Source organism: Danio aesculapii, chromosome 16 (assembly GCF_903798145.1).
Source record: "Danio aesculapii chromosome 16, fDanAes4.1, whole genome shotgun sequence".
Lineage (NCBI taxonomy): Eukaryota > Metazoa > Chordata > Actinopteri > Cypriniformes > Danionidae > Danio > Danio aesculapii.
The window spans coordinates 7399825-7413943 of NC_079450.1; the positions used below are offsets into that span (position 1 = coordinate 7399825).

At 33.7% G+C, this 14119-nt stretch overlaps 1 protein-coding gene across 1 annotated transcript in view; it reads right to left on the reverse strand.

Annotated features, from left to right (window-relative positions):
* The window catches only part of LOC130243333 (inactive phospholipase C-like protein 2), a 131880-nt gene that overhangs the window by 63857 nt on the left and 53904 nt on the right, over window positions 1-14119 (reverse strand). The window contains exons 2-3 of the mRNA XM_056475472.1: window positions 8905-11391; window positions 2079-2282 (exon numbers count right to left, since the gene is read on the reverse strand). Of these exons, the coding sequence (XP_056331447.1) occupies window positions 2079-2282; window positions 8905-11391 (2691 nt within the window). The remainder of the gene's footprint in view (window positions 1-2078; window positions 2283-8904; window positions 11392-14119) is intronic.

Below are 14119 nucleotides of genomic sequence, written 5' to 3' on the forward strand. Positions count from 1 at the left end.
CTTTATCAAAGTCATCTTTTGAGATCTTTCTCTTATGTGGATATAAAGCAAAGCCTGCACTGTTCAGGTCTACAGTTAGTCTATAGCAGTGGTTCTCAACTGGTTTGGCCATGGGAACCACATTTTTACAAGGTCATCAAGCCGTGACCCAAATTTTTAGAAACTATAATATAATTTTAGGAATGATAATTAATTTGCATTTATTTGTTAACATACACAAGTAGTGGCAGATAAATCATAAGAAAATCACCAAGACTTACAAACAGGGCTTGATATTAACTTTTTTAATCACCAGCCAATGTGGCTAGTACTTTTTCAACATTACTAGCCACTCTGCATTTTTCTAGCCACAATTATGTTGTTGGGAAAAATATTTTATATGGATAAATATGACTTTGACAAGCTAAAATTACTTGGTTTAGATTTTGTGTTATGTTCACATGCCTCCTCGCTCATTTAACTTGTTTGTGTGTCGTGTATGAGCTTGCTCAATTTCACACTTTTCAGAGCTCCAAAATTAAGCATTTACTGAATTTATCTCTGACCACACCAAACATAAATAAATAAATATTTCTTAGCCACACACTTTAAATGTGTCAAAACAAGCAAAATACAGCTGTATACTATACTTTTTATTAAAAAAAATATTTATTTAACAAAATTATTCTTCCTCATGTTTCCTCAATTCCTCACATTTATTTATATAAATATTTCCCAAATGATGTTTAATTAAATAATTTAATTAAAGGGATTTTTCACAGTATTTCTTATAATATTTTTTCTTCTGGAGAAAGTCTTTTTGTTTTATTTTGGCTAGAATAAAAATTTTAAAGTTTTAAATATTTTGAAACCTATTTTAAGGTCAATATTATTAGCCTCCTTAAGAAATATATTTTTTGATTTACTGCAGAAGAAACTACTGTTATACAAAGACTTGCCTAATTACCCTAATTAAGCCTTTGAATCGCACTTTAATCTAAATGCTTTTATTTTGAAAAATATCTAGTCAAATATTATGTGCTGTCATCATGGCAAAGACAAAAGAAATGAATTATTAGAAATGAGTTATTAAATCAATTATGATTATAAATGGGTTGAAAAAAAATCTTCTTTCCATTAAACAGAAATTGGGGGAAAAAGGTTGCTAATAATTCAGGAGGGCTAATAATTCTGACTTCAGTTGTATATATTCAGTTATTTTCCTCCCAGTAAATAAGGAAAGGGAAATAAATACAATAGAATAAAAATAACCATGCTTTAAGCATCTTCACTGTAAGAAAAACACTTTAATTATAGCTACAAAAGTCCTTCAGTCGAGAGCAGTGAGGGATTTTCTCCTTTTGTTGTTTGATTAATGATAAAAACAGTCGGCAGCAGGAATATAGCGCGCTGTCACTTTAAGAGCAGTGCGGTTCTGATTTATGGTTTCTCTTTCACGTCTTTTGATTCTCAACTTGTTTATTACACAATTGAGGGTTAATATGAATAATCACTAAACACCGTGTCTTGACACTTATTTGACCATTAAAGTGCTCACATTATGACTTTAGAGGTGTGTGCTCTGCTCGTCTTTGAGGCTGAGCAGATACACACAACAGCATGCGGTCTCATTCGCACTTTTAAAAACACGAATGATTCGCATGTACATCGGTGAATGATGCGCATCCCCTGCTGCAAAAGTTACATCACAGCACATGCTTTTACTAATGTTCACATGAAACTGAGCTTTGCAGAGCAACAAATCTGTACAACTGGAAAGGGAGCGGTATATGATGCAATAATCGTTTTATATTGATGAATGCTTTTTCATAATCGTTAGAAGCCAAAATCGAAGTCAAAACCGAATTTTGGAATAATTGGCTGACCAGTAGCTCTTGATGTAGAGGGTCATTTGCTGCTTGAGATACTGTTGCCCTAACAAACTAACTATTTAAAGTAGTCATAAAAACACATATAAAAAAACATGTACTTTGAACTGGTATAACAGAATATTTTAGGGTTGTTAGGGTGCTTGACGTTCCCATGGCTTTAAGTGCACGCACTTTATACATGAGGCCCAATGAGAGCTGTATACTCACTGTGTCGTACGCAGTGACTGCTCTCTTCAGCACCTCCGGCAGCAGACTCTGAGCCTCCACGCTGGGGTACTGCTCTCTGAGGTTGAACAGCAGAAACGGGCTGCCGTCTGGGCCAATGAGGCGTGGGGACAGAGCCAGAATACACTGCTTCAGGTTAGCTACCGCTGACAGGCCACACAGCTCCTTGAACGGCACGATGGCATTCTGTGGAGGACAAGCAGGTCAAATACTGAGTGTGCATCGGGAAATCTGCCGCAGAGCAGAAGTGATGTTGTGTTCATGATCAGATTCTAGCACTGAATGTAGGGCTGCATGATTAGCTGGATGTTAGAACTCAATTTGCATTATGGCTTAGATTAGAAACGTACATCAGATTGTATAGGCTTCAATTTAATTCAGTAAATATGTGTGTACTTATGTGTAGACATATTATTGTACAACCATGTGTTATTGTCATTTGGGACACTTCAATGCACTTCAAGAAAAGACACGTTTTAGAGGCTGCATGGCTTTTTCTGTCAAAATAAAGTTTCTGCTTTAATTATTTAAAAATGCAGAATTTAACTAAATAAATTGAATTATTTAAATTTTACAGTTGAACATTTATTATATTATTTTTCCTGAAAATTCAATTGTGGTGAGGGAAAATAATATTACTAATGACATGTACTGTTTATATATTATTTGTATGACTGTGTATTATTATTATTATTATTATTATTATTATTATTATTATTATTATTATTATTATTATTATTATTATTATTAATAATAATAATACAGAGTAAAAATATATACAATATTTGTTCTTCCAGCAAATGCACTTATTATTTTAAATTCATTAAATTAATTATTGTGTTATGAGCACTGCATTTTTTTTTTTGACTTTAATGTCAACAAATATTTATTTTATAGAGAGTAATATTTCATTTCTAATAATACAATATTACTCTTGGTAAAAAAAAAAAAAAATATATATATATATATATTCATAAACTATATTTTATTTTAGTATATTAATATATTTAAAATTATTTTCCCTCCCCATTTTGGTCAAATTAAATGATTACATTTTCTTTATTGTTAAAAAATATTACTTTTGATTATTATTATTATTATTATTATTATTATTATTATTTTTATTATTATTATTACTGTTGTTGTTGTTAATAATAATAATAATAAAAATAAAAATAATAATAATAAAAAATAATACAAAGTAAAAATATATAAAATATTTGTTCTTCCAGCAAATACACTTACTATTTTAAATTCATTTAATTATTGTATTACGAGTGTTGCATTGTCTGTTTTGACTTTAATGTCAACATATATTTATTTTAGAAAGAGTAAATTTTTTGTTTTAATACAATATTACTTTTACTAAAATATTTTTATCCATATTAATAAACAATATTTTATTTTAGTGATATATTTTAAATGATTTTCCCTCCACATTTTGGCCAAAGTAAATTATTACATTTTATTATTATATTAATATTATTATTATTATTTTTAGCAGTAGTAGTAATACAAAGTAAAATATATAAAATTTGTTCTTTCAGCAAATACACTCACTATTTTAAATTAATTAATTTAATTAATTGTTGTATTATAAGCACTGCATTATAAATTTTTTGACTTTAATATCAAAAATATTTATTTTATAAAAAGTTATATTTCATTTGTATTTATACAATATTGTTCTTACTGAAATATTTTTAGATGAATATAATATATTTTAATATACTTATAATATATTTAATATGTTGTAAATAATACATTTTCTTTTTTTCTCTCCCCATATTGGCCAAATTGTGCAGCCTCACACACAGCAAACCTTGCATTTTTTTAAACTTCATTTTACTTGCAATCACACTTTTCATCTAATTTGTTTTTCCTCAAGTCATGCAGCCCAAACCAAATATATTCTAAAGAAATGCTCTGACAAAGTACAACGGCGTCTGACAAGTCAACAATGTCCTGAACAGAATACTAACATACTGCATAATGTCTTTAAAATGTATTACAAATGTGTTACAAACCATATCATGCTAAAATAGTCACGTGACCTCATGTGAATGCAATGTTCAATTCTAAAATTAGGTTCAATCCCACAACAATACATTTAAAAAGAGCTGATAATATCACAGTACACTGGAAACTGAAGGTCAAGCAAGCACATCGCATTACCAAATACACTCTTATATGCATGTGTGCACATGTGGCAAACATAATAAGTCATCTATGCATACTGGATGCCACACATTATAACTGTATATGTCTACATTTCCACACTACATGCAGCAGAAAGAGTGAAAGTAGTACACTAGTATGCTATTCCGAACGTGACCTAGTTTTTGAAGGTGAAGGAAAAAACAAAGGCCAATGCAATGACAGCACCGTGTCGACTTCCCCATAGTGAACGACCATGAACAAGAAATGCAACAGGAAGTGGTTTCAGTGAGTGTCTTCTACTAAAGCACCGCCCTGAATGTGGGAGGAAGACGTCATTTTTCATGTGAAAGCCCCTGTTGTGAGTTTTAAAACACCAATAATAGTGAGATTTACCCGGTATAAACACTGAACGCAGCAGCGCCAGAGTCTGGAACTCTTTCCTCAGGATCTAAGCAGAGCTACAGCGACGGACAAAGTACACAAATCAGGCACTTGAGTAGAAGTGAAGATATCATAATTAAAGATTACGCCAGTAGAAGACAAAAGGAGAAGTCGTCGTCTTTAGTCGAAGTACAAAAGGGCTTGAATTTCTATTTAATTAAGTAATAAAAGTAAACTGATGAATGTTTATTTAACAAGAAAGTTGAATTACTTGAACAACTTGTCAATGAATGCATGTGTGGGTTGTTATTACGATGGTGTGTACTCTAATAAGTGGTGTATATCTAATAAGCGTTTCCTGCTAAACTTACACAAATTTAGCAAATACATTCTTTATAAGCTTCCCATTGAAAAACAACTGGCTGCAATGGGTGCTTAAGGGTTGTAGCTTTAAACTGTTGTACAGTTTTTCAAGATTACTCCTGTTCTTTTTAGTATAATCTATTAATAAACATTGACATGTGGAAAAACAGCGCCTCAGTGTTTCCGCGTCGGGGCGCTAGCTATGGGGTTAATAACCACATTCACACACTGAACCTCATTCAGACGTGTTTGCAAAATCAGTGAATTATTTTTTGGAGAACAGAACATTTGAATCAGCGAATCATTTACTGGAGACTCAGTCTGAACGAATCATTTGAATCTGTCAATTATTTACTGGAAACTCACTCTGAACGGATCATTTGAATCAGCGAATCATTTACTGGAGACTCAATCTGAACAAATCATTTGAATCAGTAAATCACTTACTGGACAATCACTTTGAACAAATCATTTGAATCTGTGAATCATTTACTGGAAACTCACTCTGAACAAATCATTTGAATCTGTCAATCGTTTACTGGAAACTATGGGGTTAATATCCACATTCACACACTGAACCTCATTCAGACGTGTTTGCAAATTCAGTGAATTATTTTTTAGAGAACAGAACATTTGAATCAGCGAATCATTTCCTGGAGACTCAGTCTGAACGAATCATTTGTATCTGTCAATTATTTACTGAAAACTTACTCTGAACGGATCATTTGAATCAGCAAATCATTTACTGGAGACTCAATCTGAACAAATCATTTGAATCAGTAAATCACTTACTGGACACTCACTTCGAACAAATCATTTGAATCTGTCAGTCATTTACTGGAAACTCACTCTGAACGGATCATTTGAATCAGTTAATCATTTACTGGAGACTCACTCTGAACAAATCATTTCAATCAGCAAATCACTTACTGGACAATCACTTTGAACAAATCATTTGAATCTGTGAATCACTTACTGGAAAGTCACTCTGAACGAATCATTTGAATCTGGCAATCGTTTACTGGAAACTTACTCTGAACAGATCATTTTGATCAGTGAAATATTTACTGGAAACTCACTCTGAACAAATCATTTGAATCAGCAAATCAGTTACTGGACTATCACTTTAAACAAATAATTTGAATTGGTGAATCATTTACTGGAAACTCACTTTGAACGAATCATTTGAATAAGCAAATTGCTTACTAGACACTCACTTTGAACAAATCAGTTGAATCGGTGAGTCATTTACTGAAGACTCACTTTGAAAAAATCATTTGAATCAGCAAACCCCTTACTGGATACTCACTTCGAACAAATCATTTGAATTTGTCAATCATTTACTGGAAACTCACTCTAAATGGATCATTTGAATCAGTAAATTATTTACTGGAGACTCACTCTAAACAAATAATTTGAATCTATCAATCATTTACTGGAAACTCACTCTGAACAAATCATTTGAATTAGTGAATCAATTACTGGAAACTTAATGTGACCAAATCATTTAAATTGACAAGTCATTTACTGGAAACTCTGAATGAATCATTTGAATCGGTTAATCATGTACTGGAGACTCACTCTGAACAAATGATTTGAATTAGTGAATTATTTACTGGAGACTCACTTTGAACAAATCATTTAAATGAGTGAATCGTTTACTGGAAACTCACTCTGAATGGATCATTTGAATCAGTGAATCATTTACTGGAAACTCACTCTGAATGGATCATTTTAATTGGTGAATCATTTACTGGAAACTCACTCTGAACGGATAATTTTACTCGGTAAATGATTTACTGGAAACTTACTCTGAACACATCATTTGAATCAGTGAATCATTTACTGGAAACTCAATGTGAGCAAATTATTTTAATCGATAAATCATTTACTGGAAACTCATTCTGAACAAATTATTTGAATCAGTAAATCATTTACTGGAAACTCACTATGAACAAATCAATTGAATCGGTAAATCATTTTACTGGAAACTCATTCTGAATGGATCGTTTGAATCATTGAGCATTCATTCAACATTATTAACTTATTCATTTGAACTATTTGAAAATTATTGTTTTCAAAAATGTCTTTATTGAAAAATAAAAAATCATCGCTCGATGAGGAATGACTTTTATTTCTGTTAATCATTTAAACTCTTCCTTTAAATGAAACAACTTGTGATTTAAAACCCATAAAATAAATGCATATTATAAAACAACGAAAGTGTTTTTTGACCTTGCATGCATATCAGCCTGTTGTTGGAGACCCCCAAAACCAAAATATGACCCTTTTTAATGTATTATAGGGGCTCTTTAAATGAGATTGTTACGTGGCATGTCTTTAAAATATGGAGGTTTATTTTACCACAGTATTTTCAATGAATTTTCTGCACGTGCCTCCTGCTACTCACAGCGATTACGTTTAAATGGCATCTCGAAATTTCTTCTCATTTTACGCTTGAACAACTAAATCATTGCTGAAGTCTATTTAACTAATTCTATTTTAACTAAACTGCATTATCACACCTCATAGATCCCATTGACAATGGGGGCATTGACATATTGTGTTTTTGCATGCACAAGTTCATGCAGATGCCACGCTATCTACTGGTAATGCCTAAAACAATCTATTTTAGCCATCGAGCTCTACAAAGCATTGATATATGAACAAAACGCATTCAAATATTATTTCGATAATCGCTGATCCCCGAGTCGAGGCTGCTCTGCTGTATGTGCATTCTGCATCAGTACACATTGAAAGAATAACAAACTCAAATATCATCTGCAGTATAATCTTATAAAGAAAAAAACTAAACAATTTCCTGACTTCAAAATCTTCTCAGTGCTTTCCTGTTATAGCAGTGCCACTCCTTTTATCCATTAGTCGAGCTAATCTCTTCTTAAGGAGATATTACTGACACATGCCTCAGGACATAGTAACCCTGTGTGTTATGTAACGTTTTCCACATCAAATATTAAAAAGGAATTTGGCCGATCTCCCACCTGTAGCCTATATATGAGTTTATTTTGGGTTCAAATGGCTAAATAAGGACCTGATCCTTTTAGGGTTTTTGTGCCAGTCTGGAGTTGTGCAAGACGGAGGAACTACAACTGATTAAAATCAGCACTTTTGGGTCTTTGTTTATCAGTGCCAGAGAGACTTTCAGTTCAAATGCTCCTGGCCTTGTGAAGAGAAACATTCTGTAAGTTGTGCTTGCTTCTCAGGGTCGACTTTCTGAAGTGTGTTTCACTGGAGAAAACTTTCTCACGCTACAAAAGCAAGATATTTGCCACACTGAAATCAGTTTGGAGAGTCTTTTTCAAGCTGCAAACCAAACATTTGCTGAGTTGAGTCATTTGCATAACTTCGCAGACACTGAATAACTGAAATCTCACCAAATCAAGCCAGGTTATATTTATACCAAAACATATAATGTAGGACTGTCTATTTAAGCAATGTCCATCTATATTTAAGCAAGAATCCTGAATAAGCCATGATTTCTGTTTAATTTATAACATCTAAGTGGGGTTGTTAGGCAGGATGCATGTCCCTACAAGCCATATAGCTGTTGTGCATTTGCACTCTCTATATAAAATAAACTACTAATTTACTACTTAATAATGTTTCGTAAGGTAGTAGTTGGGTTTAGTTATTCTGTATGATTAGGGATGTAGAATTAGATCATGCAGAATACCAATACAAAGCCTTAGAATACTTAACAAGGTAAGGACTCTTTATTAGTACTTAAAATAGGCAGGTAATGAGCCAGTGGTTAATAATTTTGCCATACAATATCAGTTGGATACAATTTCGCAATGATCACCTGAGCATGCGACCTGTGTCTTTGGATTTATTAGGAAACAAGGCACGTCTCTTTTTCACAGTGATGTAAGTGTTTTCTCACCTGCATGTTCTCTCTGAGATCTGTGGCTTCCCGAAGTGGCTGTGCAGCAGATTTAAAGACTTCATCCACAGCCTTGATGAGAAGTATCCTCATACTGGCGTATTCCCGACCTCGTTTACCCTTGCGAACAGAAAGCCCCCTTTTGTGAGGCTTGCCGCCACCACGCCGGTTAGTAATGGCAACATGGACGAAGACCCAGGCGTGTGGAAGGACTTCACCCGTCAGTGACTGGAGGGGAATGTGGCGGAAACCTGGCTGAATGCATTCGAACGGAATGGTGTACTGACCGATAAACTCATCTCCAATGTAGTCGTCATCCAGAACAACAAAGCGCACCATTGCCAGCTCCGGAAGGTTAATCTGAAACTCGAAACTCTCATCAAAGATGGGGTTGTCACCATTCTGGCGAACTGTTTTAGTCCTTTGCTCTGCACAATCTGCAGGGATGCCATGAATTTCAACGTAAACATAGGGATCTACAACATCACCTTTGGCACCAGAGCCCTTGGGTTTGGGGAAATTTAGTCCGCTGATGATCTTTATGTGAAGGAGCTGCGGAGAAACTCCTGGAACTGAGTCTTTAGTATTGGCACTGAAATAAGACACCTGCTCCCTCATGATAGCCGGACGGAGTACATAGCCACAATTCCCGTTTTGTCTAAACCAGCCAATGTTGAGGTCCATCATGAGACCTGGCGTTTGATAGTTCATTGCTACAATCTGACAGCCACATTTCCAAAAGTCCTGCGGGTTCATGTTGCTGGAATCAATTCGCATTGGACTTGGGTAAACCCTTGCTAAAAACTTCTTGTTGTAATTAACAAAGTCACCAGGGTGGTCAGTGGCACACCGACTGGCAAATACCTCATTGAAGGAGCAAAGCTCCCAGTGCTTCTGGTTCTGAAAAGCCACCTGAAAATCTTTAAATTGAACAGACTTGCATAATGTTACCAAGTCTGACAGATCCTTGGACAGCTGGAACTTTTTAGGTTGAACAACTACCTGCTGTTCACTAGCCTCATTGTTCATCCGTTGAGACATTTCCGCACCTTCGTCCTCATCAGTCACCTCGCCTTCAGGTTCAGTGCAGTTGCTCGGTAGTTTCTTTCCTTTCAGGAGAATCTTTCCCTTTAAATCTAAAGGAGATGGAAGATAGTTGTCCTCCAGGTTGGGTGGATCTGTATGGACTTTATCTCCTAGTATCTTCTTCAGGTGCTGAAATATTACCTTCTGTTGCTTCAAAGAACAGTGATTTTCCAAACAAATAAACAGAGGGAATTCTGAGGCCACAAATGCGTACTTGTTGATAATGTCAATAACATTGCGGAAAACAATCTGCGAGGTCATTGTATGGCCTGTATAAATGACTGGTTCGTTATCTGGTCCATCCCACACATCAAGTTCTACACTCCTGCAGCCCATCTTTAGGGCACGGATGTAGCCCGTAATGTCTGACGGACCCCTGAACTGATCCTCAATCAGGTAGGTATTGTGGGAAGAGTTTATGTAATAGTGAGAAAGGGGTTGGTTCATGTCTTGGCATACAGTTTTTTGTTCGGGATCAAAGATGTGGCAGTCTGCTGACATGAGGTAATTGGTAAATCCATCCAGGGAGAGCCATCCCTTGAGTTGCCCTTCCTTCGAGGGTTCGTACTTCTGAATAACTTCCACACTGATGTCTTCGCTCACTTTAGCCATGCCTTGCTCGGCCTCCAAAAATATCATCAAGTCCTTGGTGTCAAGAAACTCCTTGTTGCTTGAGAACTGCACCAACAAAAAATAAATCTCTGGTCTCGTACAGAGGTCGTGAAAGACCTCAATGAACTCCTCCTTGGTCACATCTGAGCTGGATTTATCTTTCGATTTGTGCAACTCTTTGAACTTAAGCTCTATCTTGACATTTTTTACTCCAGGACTTAATTTCTTGATCAGCTGTACGGCTGTGCAAAGACTAATGGTTTTCCTGCCAATCGCATCCGCTTCATCGAAGAGGTCGCCCAACCAGGATGCACGCATGTTATCCTGACTGCTCTGAATCATGTTAAGAGTGTGTTTACCATACGATATTAAATACCTGAGTCCCGTCACCCATATATTTGCTACATCGGCTGAATTTGCCACTAAATCAAGCGATTCATAGTTCTCCCCATAGATGATGGAGAATGCACAGTCCTCAGAAATCTGGTCTGAAATTCCGTTGGTCCTGAAGGTATCCGTGTTTTTACCAGTTCGCACCTCTTTAATTGATTTGACATCAATTTTAGCCTTGTCGGACTCTTTTTTCGATGGCTCCCACCGCAGTGACTGCATGTCAGCATCTAGAAGGAAGTAACGATGGTAAACTCTGGAGTTGGAGCGAACTTTCCTCAATTCAGACCCGTCAACCATAGAATTAATGCAGTCGCTTGCGCTGCTGATCTTCTTCTCTGTTGGCATGCTACTGAACGACACCGTCTTTTTCCTTTCCTTACACCGCCTGGAGCCATCCTGTAAAGTAAAGAGTTTATCATCAGTATTGAACTACTTGACAAGTGCAGTACAATATATGTTCCACCAAACTTTCTGAAAACATGCTAAGGATTTTTTATGCATTTTATTAAACTGAGTTGTTTACCCAAAAGTAGTTTGCTTCATAAATTGTTTAAAAAATGATTAATAAAATCATGCAAATACACTTGATATAAACTCTATAAATTCTGGATATAAATTCTCCAGCCTCCGGCGCCTTGACTGCAGCTCTGCACAAGATAATTGGCCAGTGGAGAAATGGTCGTGCCCAACTGAGCCTGGTTTCTCTCGAGGTTTTTTAATTGTTCACTTTCGCCAATTGCTGAAGATTTTTCCTCTCCACTGTCGCCACTGGCTTGCATAGTTCTGGATCTGTAGAGCTGCGCATCGATGGATTTGCTCTTCAGTGTTTGAACTCTCAGTAGTGATTATTAAACCACACTGAACTGAGCTAAACTGAACTTAAACACTGAAAACACGGTTTCACTTCACTATGATCTTCTATGTGAAGCTACTTTGACAATCTACATTGTAAAGCGCTATACAAATAAAGGTGAATTGAATATAAATGCAAATCACATAAATGAACACAATTACATACTCACAATTTGCATATTTGTGATCACAATTTGCATATAGATTACAGTTTGCATATCTAAAATCAGTATTGCACTTTATTATAAATGGGGCAATATTAAAATCACGGTGACTAAATGTACACCACCGTTTAAAAAATTACAGTAAAGAAAAGGGGTAATATAATATATCATTTAAAATCACACAAATGCACGTGTAAATAGATGCACATTTGCATATTATGTCCAGATTTTATTTTATTTTTTCATATTAAAGACCAGTAATATGTCTACTGAATTTGACAATTTACTGTATGTTAATAACAGGGCTAATAGCAAATATAATCACAGGTCCATAGATAGAAATTTGCATATTAAGCTCACAATTAGCAATTTATTTTCAATTTGCAATTCATTTGACATTGACTACAATTGAAATTACAATACTTTGCATATTTTCTGTATGTAAAATGAGATACAAAATATAAAATACAATTACATGAATGCAACCGTATATAGAAGCAACATGACACTCAAACTTTGCATATCCAAGACAATGGGGTCAATATTGATCTCACGTTAACTAAAACTTAACTACAGTATTACTACAGTATTTGAATATTTATTGCATATGCAGATTAAAATGGGTGATATAAAATGGGTCAATTGCAATGCACGCTACAGTCATCTCTTCTGGTGTGTGCAGTAATCACTGCTGATGTTGTGACCGAAAAAGAACATCAATGTGTCCTTTTCTTTTATACCACCCCGTGCCTAGAGGCAGGAAAATATTGAGCTAAACCAGGCTTAATTAAGAAAATAATTACAACCATTTCACACAGCACAGAGCTGTTCAGGTCTTCACTGGTGTTAGAAAACTGCTAAATAAATTGAAATATGCTTTTCTATTACATACTATAGATACTAACAGCACAATATCGGTCAGTTTTTTAAAATAAATAAACATTTTATTACGATGCACAGTAAAAACTGGGTGCAGAGCTTAAATTACATTCTACTCTATCAAGTTCTATCAAATCTACTCAAATGTAGCATTACAAACACAGCATATGAGCAAATCACTTTATCAATATATCCGAATTCTACACCCATCACCCATCACCATTCATATTTGCATCTAAATAAATATATTAGTCTTGAGGTTGCTAAAAGTGATAAACTATATATAGGGGTGTGACAAGACACTTACTACATGAGGCGAGATGAGACACGAGATTGGGTTCACGAGATGAGATTGTTACACTGTTTTTAAGAAATCTTCAAGAGGTCTTAATTCAAGAGTCTTTTATTCAAATGAAAAAAGTGAAAATGCAAAAATGAAAAAAAAAATGGTTCTTTAATTAAATCTACTTGTGATGAATGTTATTTTACTTTTATTTAAATGAATTCTTTGCTGTAAAGGACATGCAAACACGGCAAAATATTTGCTTATATATGAATGGAAAATTGTTTTATATATATTTTTAAATATTTTGCTAATATATGAATGGAAAATTGTTTCATATATATTTTTAAATATTTGCTAATATATGAATGGAAAATTGTTTCATATATATTTTTAAATATTTGCTAATATATGAATGGAAATTTGTTTTATATATATTTTTAAATATTTGCTAATATATGAATGGAAAATTGTTTTATATATATTTTTAAATATTTTGCTTATATATGAATGGAAAATTTTTTATATATATTTTTAAATATTTGCTAATATATGAATGAAAATTTGTTTTATATATATTTTTTAATATTTGGCTTATATATGAATGGAAAATTGTTTTATATATATTTTTAAATATTTGCTAATATATGAATGGAAATTTGTTTTATATATATTTTAAAATATTTGCTAATATATGAATGAAAATTGTTTTATATATATTTTTAAATATTTGCTAATATATGAATGAAAATTTGTTTTATATATATTTTTAAATATTTGCTAATATATGAATGAAAATTTGTTTTATATATATTTTTAAATATTTGCTAATATATGAATGGAAATTTGTTTTATATATATTTTTAAATATTTGCTAATATATGAATGGAAAATTGTTTGATATATATTTTTAAATATTTGCTAATATATGAATGGAAATTTGTTT